This window comes from Macaca thibetana, chromosome 17, assembly GCF_024542745.1.
Source record: "Macaca thibetana thibetana isolate TM-01 chromosome 17, ASM2454274v1, whole genome shotgun sequence".
Classification (NCBI taxonomy): Eukaryota; Metazoa; Chordata; class Mammalia; order Primates; family Cercopithecidae; genus Macaca; species Macaca thibetana.
The window spans coordinates 390,228-407,646 of NC_065594.1; the positions used below are offsets into that span (position 1 = coordinate 390,228).

The 17,419-nt window shown below is 39.4% G+C and overlaps 4 protein-coding genes across 19 annotated transcripts in view; 2 read left to right on the top strand and 2 right to left on the bottom strand.

The window, feature by feature from the left end:
- Positions 1 to 17,419, bottom strand: part of MRPL57 (mitochondrial ribosomal protein L57) — a 407,990-nt gene that overhangs the window by 296,720 nt on the left and 93,851 nt on the right. The window lies entirely within an intron of this gene.
- SAP18 (Sin3A associated protein 18) overlaps positions 1 to 17,419 on the bottom strand; it is a 556,924-nt gene that overhangs the window by 264,056 nt on the left and 275,449 nt on the right. The window contains exon 1 of one of the 13 annotated variants that reach the window (XM_050766775.1): positions 13,516 to 13,519. The exons of the other annotated variants lie outside the window; for them this stretch is intronic. The gene's annotated coding sequence lies outside the window, so the exon portion shown is untranslated. Of the gene's footprint in view, positions 1 to 13,515; positions 13,520 to 17,419 lie in introns of those variants that run through there. 13 annotated transcript variants of the gene reach the window in all.
- The window catches only part of EEF1AKMT1 (EEF1A lysine methyltransferase 1), a 351,602-nt gene that overhangs the window by 214,545 nt on the left and 119,638 nt on the right, over positions 1 to 17,419 (top strand). The gene's annotated exons all lie outside the window — the stretch shown is intronic.
- Positions 1 to 17,419, top strand: part of XPO4 (exportin 4) — a 113,676-nt gene that overhangs the window by 65,098 nt on the left and 31,159 nt on the right. For all 4 annotated transcript variants that reach the window (XM_050766730.1, XM_050766728.1, XM_050766729.1 and 1 more), the window contains 5 exons: positions 1,629 to 1,786; positions 2,039 to 2,213; positions 15,333 to 15,509; positions 16,067 to 16,209; positions 16,705 to 16,850. In XM_050766730.1, the coding sequence (XP_050622687.1) occupies positions 1,629 to 1,786; positions 2,039 to 2,213; positions 15,333 to 15,509; positions 16,067 to 16,209; positions 16,705 to 16,850 (799 nt within the window). The remainder of the gene's footprint in view (positions 1 to 1,628; positions 1,787 to 2,038; positions 2,214 to 15,332; positions 15,510 to 16,066; positions 16,210 to 16,704; positions 16,851 to 17,419) is intronic.

The window sequence follows — 17,419 nt, forward strand, 5'->3', positions numbered from 1 at the left end:
ATCCCAGCATTTTGGGAGGCCAAGGCGGGCAGATCACCTGAGGTCAGGAGTTTGAGACCAGCCTGGCCAACTTGGTGAAACCCCATCTCTACTAAAAATACAAAAATTAGCCAGGCATGGTGGCAGGCGCCTGTAATCCCAGCTACTCAGGAGACTGAGGCAGGAGAATCGCTTGAACCGGGGAGGCGGAGGTTGCAGAGAGCCAAGATTGCACCATTGCATTTTGTCCAGCCTGGGCAACAAGTGAAACTCTGTTTCAGGAAAAACAAAAAAAAAAAAGAATTCTGTATAATTTCCACAGGTCACAAAATCACAAAATATTATTTTTGTTGGTTTTCCCCCAACCATACAAAAATGGAGGAAAAAAACCCAACAACAACCATTCTTAGCTCACAGCCATATAAAAACAGGCGTGGGCCAAATTTGGCTTATGGACTGTGGTTTGTTCTAGTCCAAAGAGTATAGCGTATTTTAAGCATGTCAGTAGATCAGTTAGCTTTGTAATGTTAGAGATTATTTAGTATTTTAAATTTCATTACTAGAACCTTAAGAAGTTCAGGGATTAGGGATTAATGGTCTCAGTGAACAAGGATTTACTGAGTTTTCATTGTGGCTCAGCATATACCAGTGAGTACTTAAATGTTCTGACCGCAAGTAATTGAGAAACAATTTGCCTAGTCAAAGTGAATATAACCGAAAACTATGAGTTCGGTGTCACACATTTACAAAAGAGAGAGAACTTTGTGTGGGAAAGAAAAGGGCTAGAGTAGTTAAGTACCTCGGCAAGTACAAAATGGTACATCCAACAGTAAGTGTTGGATGGATTAAGATTAATAATGATCATATTTCTTCACTGAATTTTCCCTGGCTCTATTATGAAACCTTTAACATCTGAGAATATTAATACTATAAAACTAGGGAGCAGTATTTCAAGAGCATTTCCTTCATGCAGAACACTATTCCAGGTGTTTCATGTCCGTATTGTATCGTTGAAATAAAATTTAGGTGAGCTTTAAATGGATTTAAGTATAATTTACATTTTGTATTCAAAATCTTTTAGCATTTATTAATAGCAATGATGTAGGTTAAACTGAGATTCAAACAAATTGTAAGTGAACTGAGAATTAATAAAAGAGTGTGCTTATTATATTTCGGTTGAATGAATGCGTGAATGTCTAGGGATTCAATGGTATATTGCTTTTCTAAGTGTGCAACTGTTTACTTCCACTAAAGCAGCATCTATATACTCTTGATTGAACTTGTCTGCTAACTTTAGCAAGAAGCTGTAGCTAGGCATAGTTAGCATAATACAGATGACTGTCGTTGTTGCTGTTTTTAGAAGAAGCAGTGTGTCTGACTGGCTGGCATCTGTTTCTCTCTTTGTCATAACATGCTGGAGACGGATCAATTTTCAAAATGTAGGTAGCCCTCAGTTAAAAATCAATTGATATGTTTAAAATAATGGCCTGTAAAGTGAACAACTTTCTAAATTTAGTTTAATTCAGGAATTAATTTTCTGGAAATAACCAGCTACAGTGAATTTTTCTCTTACCTCATTCGGCATGGTAGACACGTGACCCTTACAAATGAAGAATTTATATTTATGGATTAGTAATTCTTTCTAACAGGTACATCGAAAAATCAGAGAAGATTCAGATATGGCACAAGATTCTCTGCAGTGCCTTGCCCAGTTAGCTTCTCTTCATGGACCCATCTTCCCTGATGAAGGATCACAAGTTGATTATCTCGCACACTTCATTGAGGGATTACTGAATACTATCAATGGGTAGGTATACTTGCCCTTTGCAGCTGAAAAAGGAACTCTATGTTTTGTGTGTAACAGTAGAAGAAAAAAAAGAACTAGTTACTTTTCGCCGTTATATTTTGAAGTAAAGTCATATGGGTAATTTGTAATTAATAAACAAAGACATACCTTTTAAAATGAATCAGTAACGATATTTGCTTGTTTGGAAATGAGCTATTATATTAATAATTTTTCTTTTACTGCCACTTAATAATACTCATTCCTTGGTTTTAGAATTGAAATAGAAGATTCTGAAGCTGTGGGCATCTCCAGCATTATCAGCAACCTGATAACCGTGTTCCCACGAAATGTGCTAACCGCCATTCCAAATGAGCTTTTCTCCTCCTTCGTTAACTGCCTCACACACCTCACTTGTTCTTTCGGGCGAAGTGCTGCATTGGAAGAAGTGGTGAGTGACTATTCTAAAGTAAATTGTGTCAGGTTTTCACAAAGACATTTGTGGTGCCTTTGGAACATTTCTCATGGAAAGTAATTGAGTGCTAGCTGTTAAAATGACCATTTTGTTTAGGTGTGCAAATTATTTGGGAAACATGACCTTTAAAAATTTGTGGATGAAAATAGTTTTGTTGGTGATAGTAACTGGTCTTAAGCGTTTAATTTTGAGATACTTTAGTACCCAAATATAGGAGACAGAATGAAATGAGCTGTGGTTTGTTCAACACAATTTTTCACATAAAAATTATGTTGAAAGCTCATTCTAACAGCAAAAACATTGTTTACAGGGTGCCACTGTGGTGTGGTGTAGTTATGTGTAATTTTATTTTATTTTTTGAGAATTTTTTACTTTGGACTTATTTGGCAGTTATGTAAACATAATTTGGTTCAAATCATTGTAACCTTGCTTGTTTTCATTTGACTGTGCACTCTAATTTTTTGGATGGTAATGCTTTAATAGTGTATCCTGGTAGAATTTAATTTACATTGAAATTAAGACCGATAATACTAAAGATGTTTTTTGGTATAAATTTTCAAATGTGTGTTTTCCATATTTTATATTTAAATTTAGAAAACATCTACTAAAACCCCTTGGCAACACAGCTGCTTTTGTAACGGTTACTGTGAATAGCTATATTAATCATGGAAAAAAATTGATTTCATTCCACAAAGTAGTGATTACATTGTTGAAACTAATTTTCTTTTTATGAATCAAAATGTGAATCTTTTTGAAAAGCTGTAAAAGGAATGTAGATATTTTGTTAGAATTTCATGTTAAATTGTAAGTTGTTTTGGTTAGATTCTGCCAATGTGTATGGGAGTTTTTTGTATCCCTTCAGAGGTGTTCAGAGAATAGGGAACTCGAGATGATTATGTTTATGTAATCGGGCACTTTCATGATTTGATGAGGAAAGGATCCAGGTCAGACAAGTGTTTATGTGGTGGAGAAAATGTAGTAACAGAAGGGTAGAAGTTTAAAGGCATGATAGGTAGATTTGAATGTTTCAGAGGGATAATTTATGTTCTAAACTTAAAAATCCAGGGTAATTTTGAGTATTTACGCTTTACTCACACTTCTTTCAGATGATCACAGATTCTGAACTAGTCAGGTTTTATTTAACATGAATTCCTTGCACTTTCCCTCTCCCCCTTAGTTTATTTTCTCTTCTAAACCAGGTGGATTAAAGAGCATGTTGAGCCTATATTTAGAAACTAAGCTACCTTTTAGTTTCTGCTTGTGAGTTAAGCGTGTTCCTAAACATTTTAAAGAATTGCTGGAAGATATACGGCATCCTTGATTTGCAAATTTTAAGTACAGAATTTATTTATTTTGAGGTCACTGACATCTTGACAATTTTTCCTTCAAGATTTGACATAGGAATATTGAAATATAGAAAGCCTACATGCATTTGCAGAGAAGTATATGTGTATTGTGCTTATTTCAGGCATGCTCTAGTGATGAACCTGACGGGTTTCATTCAAGAAAAGTATTATTTATTTTCATTTATTTTACTCAATTTTTAATTGAGCTGTTTATGATATTTAAAAATTATTTTTAAAAATAATTGGTCACCTATTGAAAAGGACAGAGGGATAAGTTTTGCATTAGTCATAGAAACCAGGTTGGGGATGTGTGGTGAAGTTGAGGGCTAACGGGGTGGCCCATGCATGATGACTTTATTGAAGAGTAAACCTCCTAAATGTCATCTCAGCCTCAAGCGGTTTCCGTTGTATCTTGTGTATGCTGGGAGTAGAGGACCAGGGGAGTGTACGGCTGATACCAGAAATAGAGAAACAAATCCAGCCAAACCAAATTGGACCTCTGGGACAGAAACCGTTTCATCTTTTGTTTTCTTGGGCACCCAGTGATTGTAGTAATAGGATGTAATACATAGTTGTCCTGAGATGGAAAAGTATGTAAAGACATGATCTTTTTTTTTTTTTTTTTTTTTTGAGATGGAGTCTCGCTGTGTCGCCCAGGCTGGAGTGCAATGGCATGGTCTTGACTCACTGCAACCTCCACCTCCCAGCTTCAAGCGATTCTTCTGCGTCAGCCTCCCGAGTAGCTGGGATTACAGGCGCCCGCCTCCACACCTGGCTAATTTTTGTATTTTTAGTAGAGACGGGGTTTCACCATGTTGGCCAGGCTGGTCTTGAGCTCCTAACCTTGCGGTCCACCCACCTCGGCCTCCCAAAGTGCTGGGATTACAGGTGTGAGCCACCACACCTGGCCAATACATTATCTTTTAAGTAAAATTTGGTAAATTGAGGCATATTAAAGAAATGAGTTCGCTAGTTAGCATGGGATGGAAAGATGTGAACTTTGAGGGAGACCGTACAGCTATGGGCCAAACAATCATGAAGGGTGAGAGCTCAGGCTGCGTCACTTGTTTTGAGCATGTTTCCTCATTGGTGAAGTCAGGGTACGAATTCCTTCCACTGCTTTATGACGTGGATTAACTGCATGAAAAGTACCTGTATAGGCCGGGCTCGGTGGCTCACGCCTGTCATCCCAGCACCTTGGGAGGCTGAGGCAGGCCGATTGCCTGAGGTCAGGAGTTCGAGACCAGCCTGCCAAACATGGCAAAACCCCTTCTCTACTAAAAGTACAAAAAATTAGCCAGGCATGGTGGCGGGCGCCTGTAATCCCAGGTACTCGGGAGGCTGAAGCAGGAGAATCACTTGAACCCGAGAGGCGGACGTTGCAGTGAGCCAAGATCATGCCACTGCACTCCAGCCTGGGCAACAAGAGCGAAACTCTGTCTCAAAAAGAAAACACGGGGGGGGGGGGGGACCTGCATAGTGTGCAATAATTTATTACAGGCAATAACATGTAGAATAATAATTTTTAAAATGAACCTTTAAAATAATAGCTTTTATTGAAAGCTTGTGTGCACTCTTACCACATAAGAACAACTGTTGGGTTTTGTTTGGTGCGAACCAAATATATTTCTAATTTTTAGAAATTATTTTTAAAATGGTTTTTACATCTTAATTTTGTGAAATCCTGAAAGTTTTTTTCCAGTAGGCAAACAGGTTTCACACGTAAGACTTTGTGTTACTGTAAGAATACTTTCTTCAGAGCTGTGTTTGTTTAGGAATATATACAGATTATCATCTTTTTAAATAGGAATTCATGTCTTTGATGGTGATTATGTTGTGTAGCGAGGGAAAAAGAGTATCTTCACAGGGAGAAACATTCTTGATACTAATGTGTGTTTTTGAAACCCATGTCATGAAGCCACCTTGCTTGGTGTCTTTAGCATGTGAGTGAAGAGACATGTTTATGAGTACCCTGACTTGCGGTTAACTGAGAGTGTGTGTTCACAGAGAGCAGTTCCAGTGTTCAGCCAGGTTTCTCTGTGGCTGCAGGTTTCTTGATAATACTTTAGGCTTCTTGGAGGCAAGAATTTTTTCATTATACCCAGAAATCAGATTATTATCTATTGCTGAACCGAAGAGGTGAGAATGAATGTGAAAATGAAAAAGTATTGCCTTAAAGATTAAAATCCTGCTGGGTGCAGTGGCTCACGCCTGTACCTTGGGAAGCTGAGGCAGGCAGATCACCTGCGGTCAGGTGAGGAGACCAGCCTGGCCAAAATAACATAGCGAAGCTCCGTCTCTACTAAAAATACAAAAATTAGCCAGGCATGGTGGCGGGTGCCTGTAATCCCAGCTACTGAGGAGGCTGAGGCAGGAGAACTACTTGAATCCGGGAGGCAGAGGTTGCAGTGAGCTGAGATCATGCCACTGTACTCCAGCCCGGGTAACAGAGCAAGGCTTTGTCTCAAAAAAAAAAAAAAAAAAAAAAAAAAAAAAAAAATTAAAATTCTATCAATAATTGTTCATATTAATACACCAACTATTTTATAAAAGATTTATAATAGTACATGCATTTGAATTGGTTCAGTGAAATTGATGGAGAATATGACTTGAACTCTATACTCTAGTTTGTTTCTTGGTTTCTTTTATAATTAACCATTTTGAGTTCAGCCAAGTAGGTGAAGCCGTGCAGTATGTTGCTACACGAGTAGAGCAGCCTTCATAGCATTGAGGTATTTTGTATATGCATTTTGATGTGTGTGTTGTGTATAAGGGCGACGGTGATAAATAACAATTTATAAAGGAAGAACCTTACATCTAGTTTTAGTATATTTGTAGCCTAATCTCAAGACTAGCAGGACAAGGTAGTCATGACAAAGGTACTTGATAAAGTTTTTAGGAAGTTTATTATAGAATGTAATGCAATAAAATAAATTTGCAATTTGTTGAGTGAGTAAGTGTATTTAGAGGTCAGCATTCTTGATTCAGAATCTAATTTCTCTGGCTTGTTGGGTAATTACTTTGTAGAGAGGTGATGTGACAAAAAGGAAGCCATAAATTGTAGCCAAATTACAGATTGAGAAGTGGGGAGCATACATTTCAGGATACCTCAGTAATAAGAGGGAAAACAATACTTGTTCTGTGGGACAGTGCGTCAGTGCAGTGTAACTGTGTTGTCTGCCTTGCACCTTCACCCATGAAAGGATGGGTTGTTTGAAGATCCTTGCCAGTCTCCCCGCCATACGGTTCTTGTAGCTATAAAAGAGTAAATCGATGATACTGGAGAGAGCAAGCTGGCTGTCCAGCGCCTCCCACCCATCAAGCACGTTCATTTCCTCTGCTCAAAAGATAGAAGAAGAAATGAAATCCATGAGTATTTTTTAAACCTTGCACATTAAAAGTATACTTTTTAGAAATAATAATAATAGTTTTAGCTCTACCAGGATATTTGGAAGAAAACTAGTTACTCTTTTACCTTAAATACAGATTCTTATTAAAAGAAGTGTTTTAAGAATTACTTTTACGTTTTAATTCTAATTGGAAGATAATATTACCATGCAATATTTCATGACTTGTATGAGTCAGCTCTGATTGTTTAAATCTGCTTTACCAATCCTAGTACGGAACCAGTGTTAAGTTTCACAGAATTCTTGCTCCTTAGAGTGCAGTGGATTTAGAATAAAGCTTACTTACTGTCATAACTATTGTTCCATATCATATCCCTCATATTGCTTGTTATGCTAGTGTTAGAAACATAACTAGATCCAATGGACCTGGGGTTCAAAAATGAATACTAGAGTGAGGTAGAAAAAAAGGGATTTCTAAAGCATTTTCATAGTATGTGGAAAAAATTTTTTTAAAAAAGCAAAAGAAAGAAGGGATTGCCCTTTTACCCCATGTAAGCCGAGTGAGTCCCCGAGATGGCAGCTGCTGTTCAGCTTTGTTAAGTCTGTATTGAAGCACTTACCGTGTGCCGGGAACAGTATCTTACCGTGTGTGCCGGGAACGGTGTCTTACCGTGTGTGCATTCCTTACATTGAGAATTTGGAAACTCCTGTGCATTTCCAAAAGGAAGAAAGTCTATTAATCCAGTAGTGCAGCATTTAAAGTCTTTTTCTGTAAATTATAGCTTGGACTCTTAGTGTTTTTGTAGGGGTAGTGTTGTTTTGTTTTTGTTTTTTTAAGTGATCTGTCTATAGGATTTTTCTAACAGCTGCAATACTTGTCTACTGAATCAATTTCTCTTGGGGGTTCCAGAAACCAGGAAATACCGTCAGCTGCATAGGCCCTCTGAAGTTAAATTAATTCTGTATTTTAAGGACTAGCTAGAAAAAAAAAATAAAAATAACTAGATAAGGATTTAATTTTTCATTCGACATTCAAAGACTTCTCAATTCTTACATTTTTAAGTGGAGAGTTCATGAAGTTTTATTTGTGACATTTCTGTCACTATATTGTTGCCATATTTGCCTTAAATGATACTTCGCTAGGAAACAATCTACATACCAATAGCAGGTGAATAACAGCATAAACAGTACAGCTCTTTCAGTCTTTAATCTTTCCTGTGTCCTTCCTAATGTTTGACACTGTGCAGCACAAATGTTCTTTGTGGTTTGTCATTGGACGTAGGGGTTGTGCCGATGCCTATAAAATTTGAAGTTATTGTGAAATGTTTCATATAAAGTACTAGTTTTATGTTATAAACATATAAAGAATAATGAAATGGACAATTATGTATCAACCACGCAAATTAAGAAATAGTGTAGTATATTGATGGAGCCTTTTTCTGTTGTTTTTAACCTGTGTTTTTTCCCTCTCCTGTTATTGCATGCAGGTGCTTGTTGCATTACTTATTTCTGCCAAGTGAGTCTAGAAGCAGACGCTGCTGGTGAACTTCCCAGCCAGTGTTTCGGGCACTTGTTTGCAGCTTCTACAATCTCTGATAGTTGAAGCCGTTTTCACTTCCAAACTGTTGTAAAGAATAATATAAAAGGAACTTTTTGAAGGATATTCTGTAGACATAAGATTTTCTGTGAAAATGAATTGCGCATGTTCATCTCACTGCATTTTTTGTCTGTGAATCACATACTTATCTAACACATGTTATGTATGTTTACATATGAAGATAATCTTGATGATCAACAGAAAGAGCTTTCCAATTTCATGGAAAGGATTTGGAGTTGTCAATAGTGATTAGTTGCTGTTCGCAGGAAGACAATCTATAACTTACCCTAGCATGAGAGTTAGCTCATATTTTTACAATATCCCATATTAGATTTATATAGATAAATATAAATATAGATAAAGACTTTATATTTTAGAGCAGTTCTGAGTCCACAGCAAAAATTGGGTGAAAATACAAACCCCCTCAAATATGCAGTCTCCCCACCCTCACCCATCAACATCCCACACGAGAGTGGTGCATTGTTACAGCTGATGAAACTGCATTGACACATCATCGCCATCCGGAGTCCATAGTGTCCATAAGGTTCACTCTTGGCATTGTGCGTTCTGTGGCTCTGGACAAGTGTATGATGTCCACCATTAAGGTATCATACAGAGTAGTTTCACTGTTCTGAAAATCCTCTGTGTTCTGCCTATTTATCCCTCCCTGCCCCGCCAACCTCTGGCAACCACTGATCTTTTGGCTGTCTCCGTAGTTTTGCCTTTTCTAGAATGTCGTATAGTTGGAATCATGTAGTGATATTAGATTTTAATCTCTGAAATTCAATTTAATGTCAAGAAGGGGACAGATTTCACATATTGAAAGTTTTCAAAGCTTCATTTGACAGCATTTTCATAAATAAAAGTAACCACTATTTTGGAATTATGTATTCAACATAATTACCAAAACATAAAATATTTTTTTCTGTGACTAAAGGATTGCAAATTTATTGCTCTATATACTTCCAAGTTAATTATGGGCATTGAGAGCTAAGTGCTGATATCATATTTTGATCACCTTCTCCACCCTCCATTTCCAGATGGAGTAAAGTGGGGTCAAGTAGTCTCCTGAGCTCTAAGCCCCTCTCCAAAGCCTCTCTGGCATCAGGCCTGACAATGCCAAGGCCATGAGCACACAGCGTCTAGCTTGGTCTCCTTAGTCATCTCTGTGCACGTGCTGCTGCCTTGGCTGCTGGGTTTTGGCCAGAGTGACCGTGGAGCAGGGCCAGGGGTATTATGAAAAAGCGCTAGGTTAGGTTTCAGTTTTCTGTGATTAGACTGAAAGATTTAGTTGCCAATTGTCATCAACCATATTTCTCACACTTTGCTCGATGAGTTACATTATCTCCAAAAGAAACTAGAAGGCTGTTTAGAAGTCCATAGTCTTACTGTAAATTGCCATCCAGTGAGTTGAGGCTCTTGCAGTCTACCTCTGATCTTCTGTTCTAATGTCAGAGTGTTAATAGGAGGGATTATTGAAAGCTTTTTTTAATAGAAAGGCATATAAGACTTTTGCTTTTTATAATACTTTTATGTATATGAATAATTAAACCACAATAACATGTGTTAGATATATACCTAAAAGACAACAAAAATAGGTCTTAGAAAATATCCTTTTTTTTTTTTTTTTTTTGAGACTGGGTGGGTCAGAGGATGCTATTCCTAAATTCCTCTTGTGATATGTTACCAGTCTGTTTATTTTGGCAAGATAAACTGTTAAGACTTAACAAATGATGGCTGTAAAGCACATGCTTTGTTAAGTATATAAACAGGCCACAGATGTTTCTATGGAAAGAAAGTATCTTATTCATCTCCATATTCCAGTGCCTGGCTCTTAGCATTCGATAGATGATGATGATGATGATGATGATGATGATTATTATTATTATTTTGAGACAGGGTCTTGCTCTGTCACCCAAGCTGAGGTGCAGTAGTATAATATTGGCTCACTGCAACTTCTGCCTCCCGGGTTTAAGCGATTCTCCTGCCTCAGACTCCTGAGTAGGTGGAACTACAGGCATATTCCACCACGCCTGGCAAATTTTTGTATTTTTAGTAGAGACGGGGTTTTGCCGTCTTGGCCAGGCTAGTCTTGAACTCCTGATTTCAGGTGATCCACCCATTTCAGCCTTTCAAAGTGCTGGGATTACAGGCATGAGCCACCATGCCTGACTGAGAGCTCTCCTAAAGTATAAACCTAGGAGTGGAATTTTTTGATCAGAGGGTGTGTAAATGTTCACTTTTAGAAGATAGTAGTGTCAAATGTTTGCTAAAGTGATTGGACCAATGTATTACGCGTATGTGAGTTCTCAGTGATCCATGTTCTCACCAACAATTACTGCCAAATTAATTTGCTTTCCCAAGTACCAATAACATTGAGCGTCTTTTCATATATTTAAATATGTAGTTCTGTGATTCCTCTTTTGAAATGCTTGTGTCCAATGCCCGTTTTCCTAATGGGATGTTTGTCTTTTCCTTACTGATTTGTAGAAAGTCTATATATGTTCTAGAACTAGTATTTTGTTGGTTATATGTGTTCCAGATTGATATGGTTTGGCTCTGTGTCCCCACCCAAATCACATGTCGAATTATAATCTTGTAATACCCACGTGTCGGGGCAGGAACCTGGTGGGAGGTGATTGGATTATGGGGGTGGTGGTTTCTCACATGCTGTTCTCATGATAGTGTGTGGCAGTTCACTCCTCGCCCTGTCTCTCCTGCTCTGCCATGCTAAGACATGCTTCCTTCCCCTTCGCCTTCCACCACAGTTGTAAGTTTCCTGAGGCCTCCCAGTCATGCTTCCTGTTAAGCCTGTGGAACTGTGAGTCAATTAAATCTCTTTTTCATAATTACCCAGTCTCAAGTAATTCTTTACAGCAGTGAGAGAATGAACTAATACACAGATCTATTCTTTTTTATGGCTCCTTTTTCACTTTATCGTATCTTTTTTTTTCTGTATTTAAAATTTGGAATAATTTTAGATTTACAGAAAATTTGCAAAGACAGTACAGAGAGTTTCCATGTGCCTTGTACCCAGTTTTCTCTTAATAGTATCATCTTTTGTAGCCATGGTACATTTGTCAGAACTAAGAAATTAACATTGGCATATTATTAGTAACTAAACTACAGGCTTTATTGGATTTCAGCAAGTTTTCCACCAATGTCCTCTTCCTGTGCCAGGACCTAGTCCTGGATATCACATTGCATTTTGACTTCATCATATTTTTTGAAGAACAAGTGTTCCTCATCTTAATGTAGTTGAAAGTTGTTTTTTGTTTTTTAATGATTTGTAATTTGGTTCTAATGTAAAGACGCCTACCCTTCCTGTGTTTTTTTCTTTTTTTTTTTTTTTTGAGACGGAGTCTCACTCTGCCGCCCAGGCTGGAGTGCAATGCCCGGATCTCAGCTCACTGCAAGCTCCGCCTCCCGGGTTCACGCCATTCTCCTGCCTCAGCCTCCCGAGTAGCTGGGACTACAGGCGCCCGCCACCGCGCCCGGCTAGTTTTTTGTATTTTTTAGTAGAGACAGGGTTTTACCGTGTTAGCCAGGATGGTCTCGATCTCCTGATCTCGTGATCCACCCGTCTCGGCCTCCCAAAGTGCTGGGATTACAGGCTTGAGCCACTGAGCCCGGCCTGTTTTTTTCTAAATTCTTTAACATTTGCCTTTCATGATTTTAACATCTTAGAATTTAATTGAGTAGGGATGCAAATTGTTTTTCTCCATGTGGATAACAGGTTTTTCTCCAACATTTATTGAATAGTCCTTCATCCTCAATGATCTGCCATATGTAGTTTTTATATAAGTGTGGTTCTCTCCTCTGCCTCCCAGGTTCAGCGATTCTCCTGCCTCAGCCTCCCAAGTAGCTGGGATTACAGGCTCCCGCCACCATGCCTAGCTAATTTTTGTCTTTTTAGTAGAGACAGGGTTTTGTCATGTTGACCAGGCTGGTCTCGAACTCCTGACCTCGGGTGATCCACCCACCTCAACCTTCCAAAGTATTGGAATTACTGGTGTGAGCCACCATGCCCGGCCCCTCCTTATTCTTCTTCCTTTTATTTTGAGACGGAGTCTCCCTCTGTGGCCCAGGCTGGAGTGCAGTGGCACGATGTCCGCTCACTACAAGCTCCGCCTCCCGGGTTCACGCCATTCACCTGCCTCAGCCTCTCGAGTAGCTGGGACCACAGGCGCCGCCACCACGCCCGGCTAATTTTTTTGTATTTTTAGTAGAGACGGTTTCACCGTGTTGGCCAGGATGGTCTCGATCTCCTGACCTCGTGATCCCCGCACGCCTCGGCCTCCCAAAGTGCTGGGATTACAGGCGTGAGCCACGGCGCCCGGCCGCCCCTCCTTATTCTTAATCAACATCCTCTTTTTTTTTTTTTTTTTTGAGACGGAGTCTCGCTCTGTCCTCCAGGCTGGAGTGAGTGCCACGATCTCCTCTCACTGCAAGCTCCGCCTCCCGCGTTCCCACCATTCTCCTGCCTCAGCCTCCCGAGTAGCTGGGACCACAGGCGCCACCACCTCGCCCGGCTAGTTTTTATTTTTTAGTAGAGACGGGGTTTCACCGTGTTAGCCAGGGTGGTCTCCATCTCCTGACCTCGTGATCTGCTCGCCTCGGCCTCCCAAAGTGCTGGGATGACAGGCGTGAGCCACCGCACCAGGCCGCCCCTCCTTATTCTTAATCAACATCTTCTAAGTGGGTGTTTCTGGGTTTGCAACTTTAAAAATAAACACTTAGATCTCTGTGTGCTGATGGCGCCCTAATTTGTGTTTCTGGCCCTGATCTCTTTCCTGAACTCCAGACAGGCATCAAACAGTTAATAGAACATTCCCGGTTGGATTCCTATTTTGGATCTAAAATTTAACATGTCCAAAAGAAGCGAGGCTGAGAGGCCTTCATCTCCCAGTATGCATCATCTCACATTGGCCTGTCCAACACCTCCATCCTTCTGTATCCTAGGAATCTTCCCAGCTGTCAGGATAAAACCCCCCGTCCCCGGCTTGTTTTCTGTCTTGCCTTAGGTCATTTTCCAGTGTCAGCCCTTTCTCCAAAATCTGTACCCAGTTTGGCCACTTGCCATCATCTCTACCCTGGTCCATGGCACCATTATACTTTGCAGTGTAAGCAGTGTGATTTTCCTCTAAAGAATTTTATCTGGCCAGGTGCAGTGGCTCACACCTGTAATCCCAGCACTTTGGGAGACTGAGGCAGGCGAATCCCTTGAGGCCAGGAGTTCGAGACCATCCTGGGCAACACGAAACCCCATCTCTACTAAAAATACAAACATTAGTTGGGCATGATGGTGTACACTTGTAGTCCCAGCTGCACAGGAGGCTGAGGCAGGAGAATCACTTGAACCCAGGAAGCGGACACTGTAATGAGCTGAGATCACACCACTGTACTCTAGCCTGGGTGACAGAGCGAGACTCCATCTCAAAAAAAAAAAAAGTGTTCTATCTGTTTCAAGCATTGCAGTGGCTTCCTGTTGCAATTGAAAGAAAACTTAGTGTCCTTGTCATAGCCTATCAAGGCATTCAGTCTGTTCCTTGCCTGCCAGCCCCCATTCTCACCCCATAGCCTATCAAGGCATTTGGTCTGTTCCTCGCCTGCCAGCCCCCATTCTCACCCCATGTTATGTCAGGACCTGTCACGGTCTGCTCCAGGTCCACCGGCTCTCTCTCAGTGGTATAAATGCCAGGCTCATTCTTGCCTCCTGACCTTTGCAGGTTTTAAAACTAGAGTGACCTTTTAGCCAAATGTTAGCTCCATTCAGGGAGATCTTGGACCACAAGTAACTCTATGAAACAGCCTGGTGATGTACATTGTCATCCTACCTTTTTCTCTGATGATTTTTCTCTTCTTTCTCAGTGGTGTAGTTTAGGTGTTAACACTTTAATTCAGTAATAGTAGCTAAATGAAGAAGAAAGAATAGGAAAGAGGAAAATTAGGAATAACAAGCTAAACAATTTCACTGCGACTACCTTGAAGCGTATACCGCTTCATGGTCTTGTTAGTGGATCTCGTACAGGTCTATTTACATCCGGTACCATGCTTGTGGAGAGGCCTATTCAGCCAGTCAGAGCTTTGGGCAAGGAGAAGCCTTGCTTTCCCTCATCTTCTCATCTACTCGTCTCTTTTTCTAAGTCTCCCACATGTGCCTCCTTTGTAAGAAGAAAAACTAACTGCAGTGAACCAGAAAGACGGAGAACCAAAAAGAGGGAGAAATTTATTTCCACATTTACAAAGTATTTGTGCTTGTTAAATTCTGAATTTTCTCTAAGTATGGGACACTTTAGGTATTTCTCTAATATTTTTTTGAAGACATTTAATGCTTTTCTACTGTATGGGATTTGCTGTTCTTTTTTATTATAAGTTATTTCTTGTTAAGGAGCACGGGTAGAGTTCTCCCCACATATTCTTACACCTGCTGATTAAGTCAGTCTGTTTTCATCATTCTTCAGTTTCTCTAAAACCATTTTAACGTGTGTAGGGTGTATAATTTTTTTTTTAATTTTAACAATTCTCTTCTTGACTACAGAAAATGTTAATATTATTTTTATTTGAAAAATACATGTTCTGCATAACACTGAACAGCTGGTTTTTAAAATAAACTTTAATTCCAGATTGCCTAAGACTTACTTAGACTGAACTTAGATTTTAGAAAGTGCAGTAAGAACTTATTAATAATTGGGAATTTCTGTTAAAGGAAAAACTTAAACTATTTGTATGTGTTTATATGACTTGTTAGAATGCCAGTTGTTGTTCTCTGAACATTTGTTTTATGAATGTTCTTTTCTTTTAGCTTGATAAAGATGACATGGTATACATGGAAGCATATGATAAATTGTTGGAGTCCTGGTTAACTTTGGTTCAAGATGACAAACATTTCCATAAAGGCTTTTTTACCCAACATGCAGTTCAAGTTTTCAATTCCTATATTCAGTGCCACCTAGCCGCTCCAGATGGCACAAGAAATTTGGTGAGTTTTACGCAAGATGGTAATTAACAGTCTATTTCATCATAGGCTATATTTCACCATGTTACACGTTATATAATGCCAGAAATTCAGGATGGGTTCCCTCAGAAGATTTGCCGGGAGCAGAAGTGGCCTTGTTCTCTGAGTTCTTATTATATGGGATGTTGCTTGTATGTATTCCTTTTCAGTTACCCACCTCTTTCTGTCTAGCTGTCAAGAGATATGAATAATTTGGACCATGGATGTCCAGTCTTTTCAGTGACAGAAGTTCAATGCTCCCATGTGGGAGGTGGGTTGTGGGCATGCAGTTAGTTGTGTTGATCACCATGGAGTGATTCCTGTACTTCTTGCTCTTGTATGTTTCCCTGTTTTGATAAGTATCCCGGCTGGCAGCCGTGTTAGAAGGGAGTTCGTAGATAGCTGTGCTCGAAGGTTGGCTGTGTCCTGCTCTCCTTTTGCTCTGCAGTGCTAAGCTGTCTAAGCTGTGTTATGGAGCCGCAGAAGTGCACGCGGAATAGGTAATGCAGTTCCTCATTGTTTATTGCTTTCACTTGCAATAGACTGCCAATGGCGTGGCCTCTCGTGAGGAGGAAGAAATAAGTGAACTTCAAGAGGATGATCGAGACCAGTTTTCTGATCAACTGGCCAGTGTAGGAATGCTAGGAAGAATTGCTGCAGAGCACTGTATACCTCTTCTGACAAGGTACACACAGTCCAGAGAAACCCCATGGAGCAAATGTTCTCCATTCACAATTCCCTGGAGGGCACTTAAAGTGTGTAAAGACTTTAAACACCCCACCCCGTGTCCCAGCACACTGGAACAATGGACAGAAACATACTCATGATTGCCTTCCTTGGCTTAGACCTTTGGAGCCCAGGCACTACAGCGTAGATGGCAGAGAGATTATGGAAAACATGGTATGAGAAATGATTTGACCCATATCAGTAAAAACTTGGAATAACCAGTTTTCAAATGCCTGTCGTAAACCTTGTTTGTAAAGCAGTGTTTTAATTCTGTGTTATAAAAAATAAATCATAATTCCTATAGTGCTGTGAGAACAGTTGTGTACTATAATGTTTTTGTATATGTGTTTTTACGCTAACATTTAATTCGTGTTGTCTGATATATGGAAGTTGTAAGTTGTTCCATGTCTTTGCTTATTGAACTTTATGAAGCTGCTGTTTTCTCCTCTTTTAGTTTATTAGAAGAAAGAGTAACAAGACTCCACGGTCAGTTACAACGACATCAGCAACAATTACTTGCTTCACCGGGTTCAAGCACTATTGACAACAAAATGCTTGATGATCTCTATGAAGATATTCACTGGCTTATTTTAGTTACAGGTTGGTTGGTGGTTTCTTTTTAAAATGTAATTGCCAACTGAGCAGTTTAAGCCTTAAAAGAAGCTTCATATATGAAAAACAATAGTGTGTATACAATATTGGATAAAATTTGGATACAGCTATTTTCTGTCATAGAACTATGGATGCATTTTTAAAAAATACTGGCTAATATGTATGCAGTGCTATTGCATACCAAATGTTTTACGGATCTCATTTTACCCGCTGAATTAGTATTGCTAGGTAGTATTACTGTTATCATCATCATCGTCATTATCCCCAACTAATAGATGAAGAAGCTGGGACTTGGAGAGTATAAGAAACTAGCCCATTGTCACAGTGCTGTTCATTTTTGGAGCCAGAATGTAAATCTAGGCAGTCTGACTCTTAGGATCTGCTTTTTTGACCACCATACTGTTAGTGATTCCATATTTTAAATAATAAGGAAAAAATCTTGACTTTTGAAAATGAATTCCCTAATATTGACTTCTAATATAGATAGTAGCAGAATTTCTATTAACTTTACAGAATACAGTACTGAAAATTATTTAAGACAGTAGATTAAAAAGCCC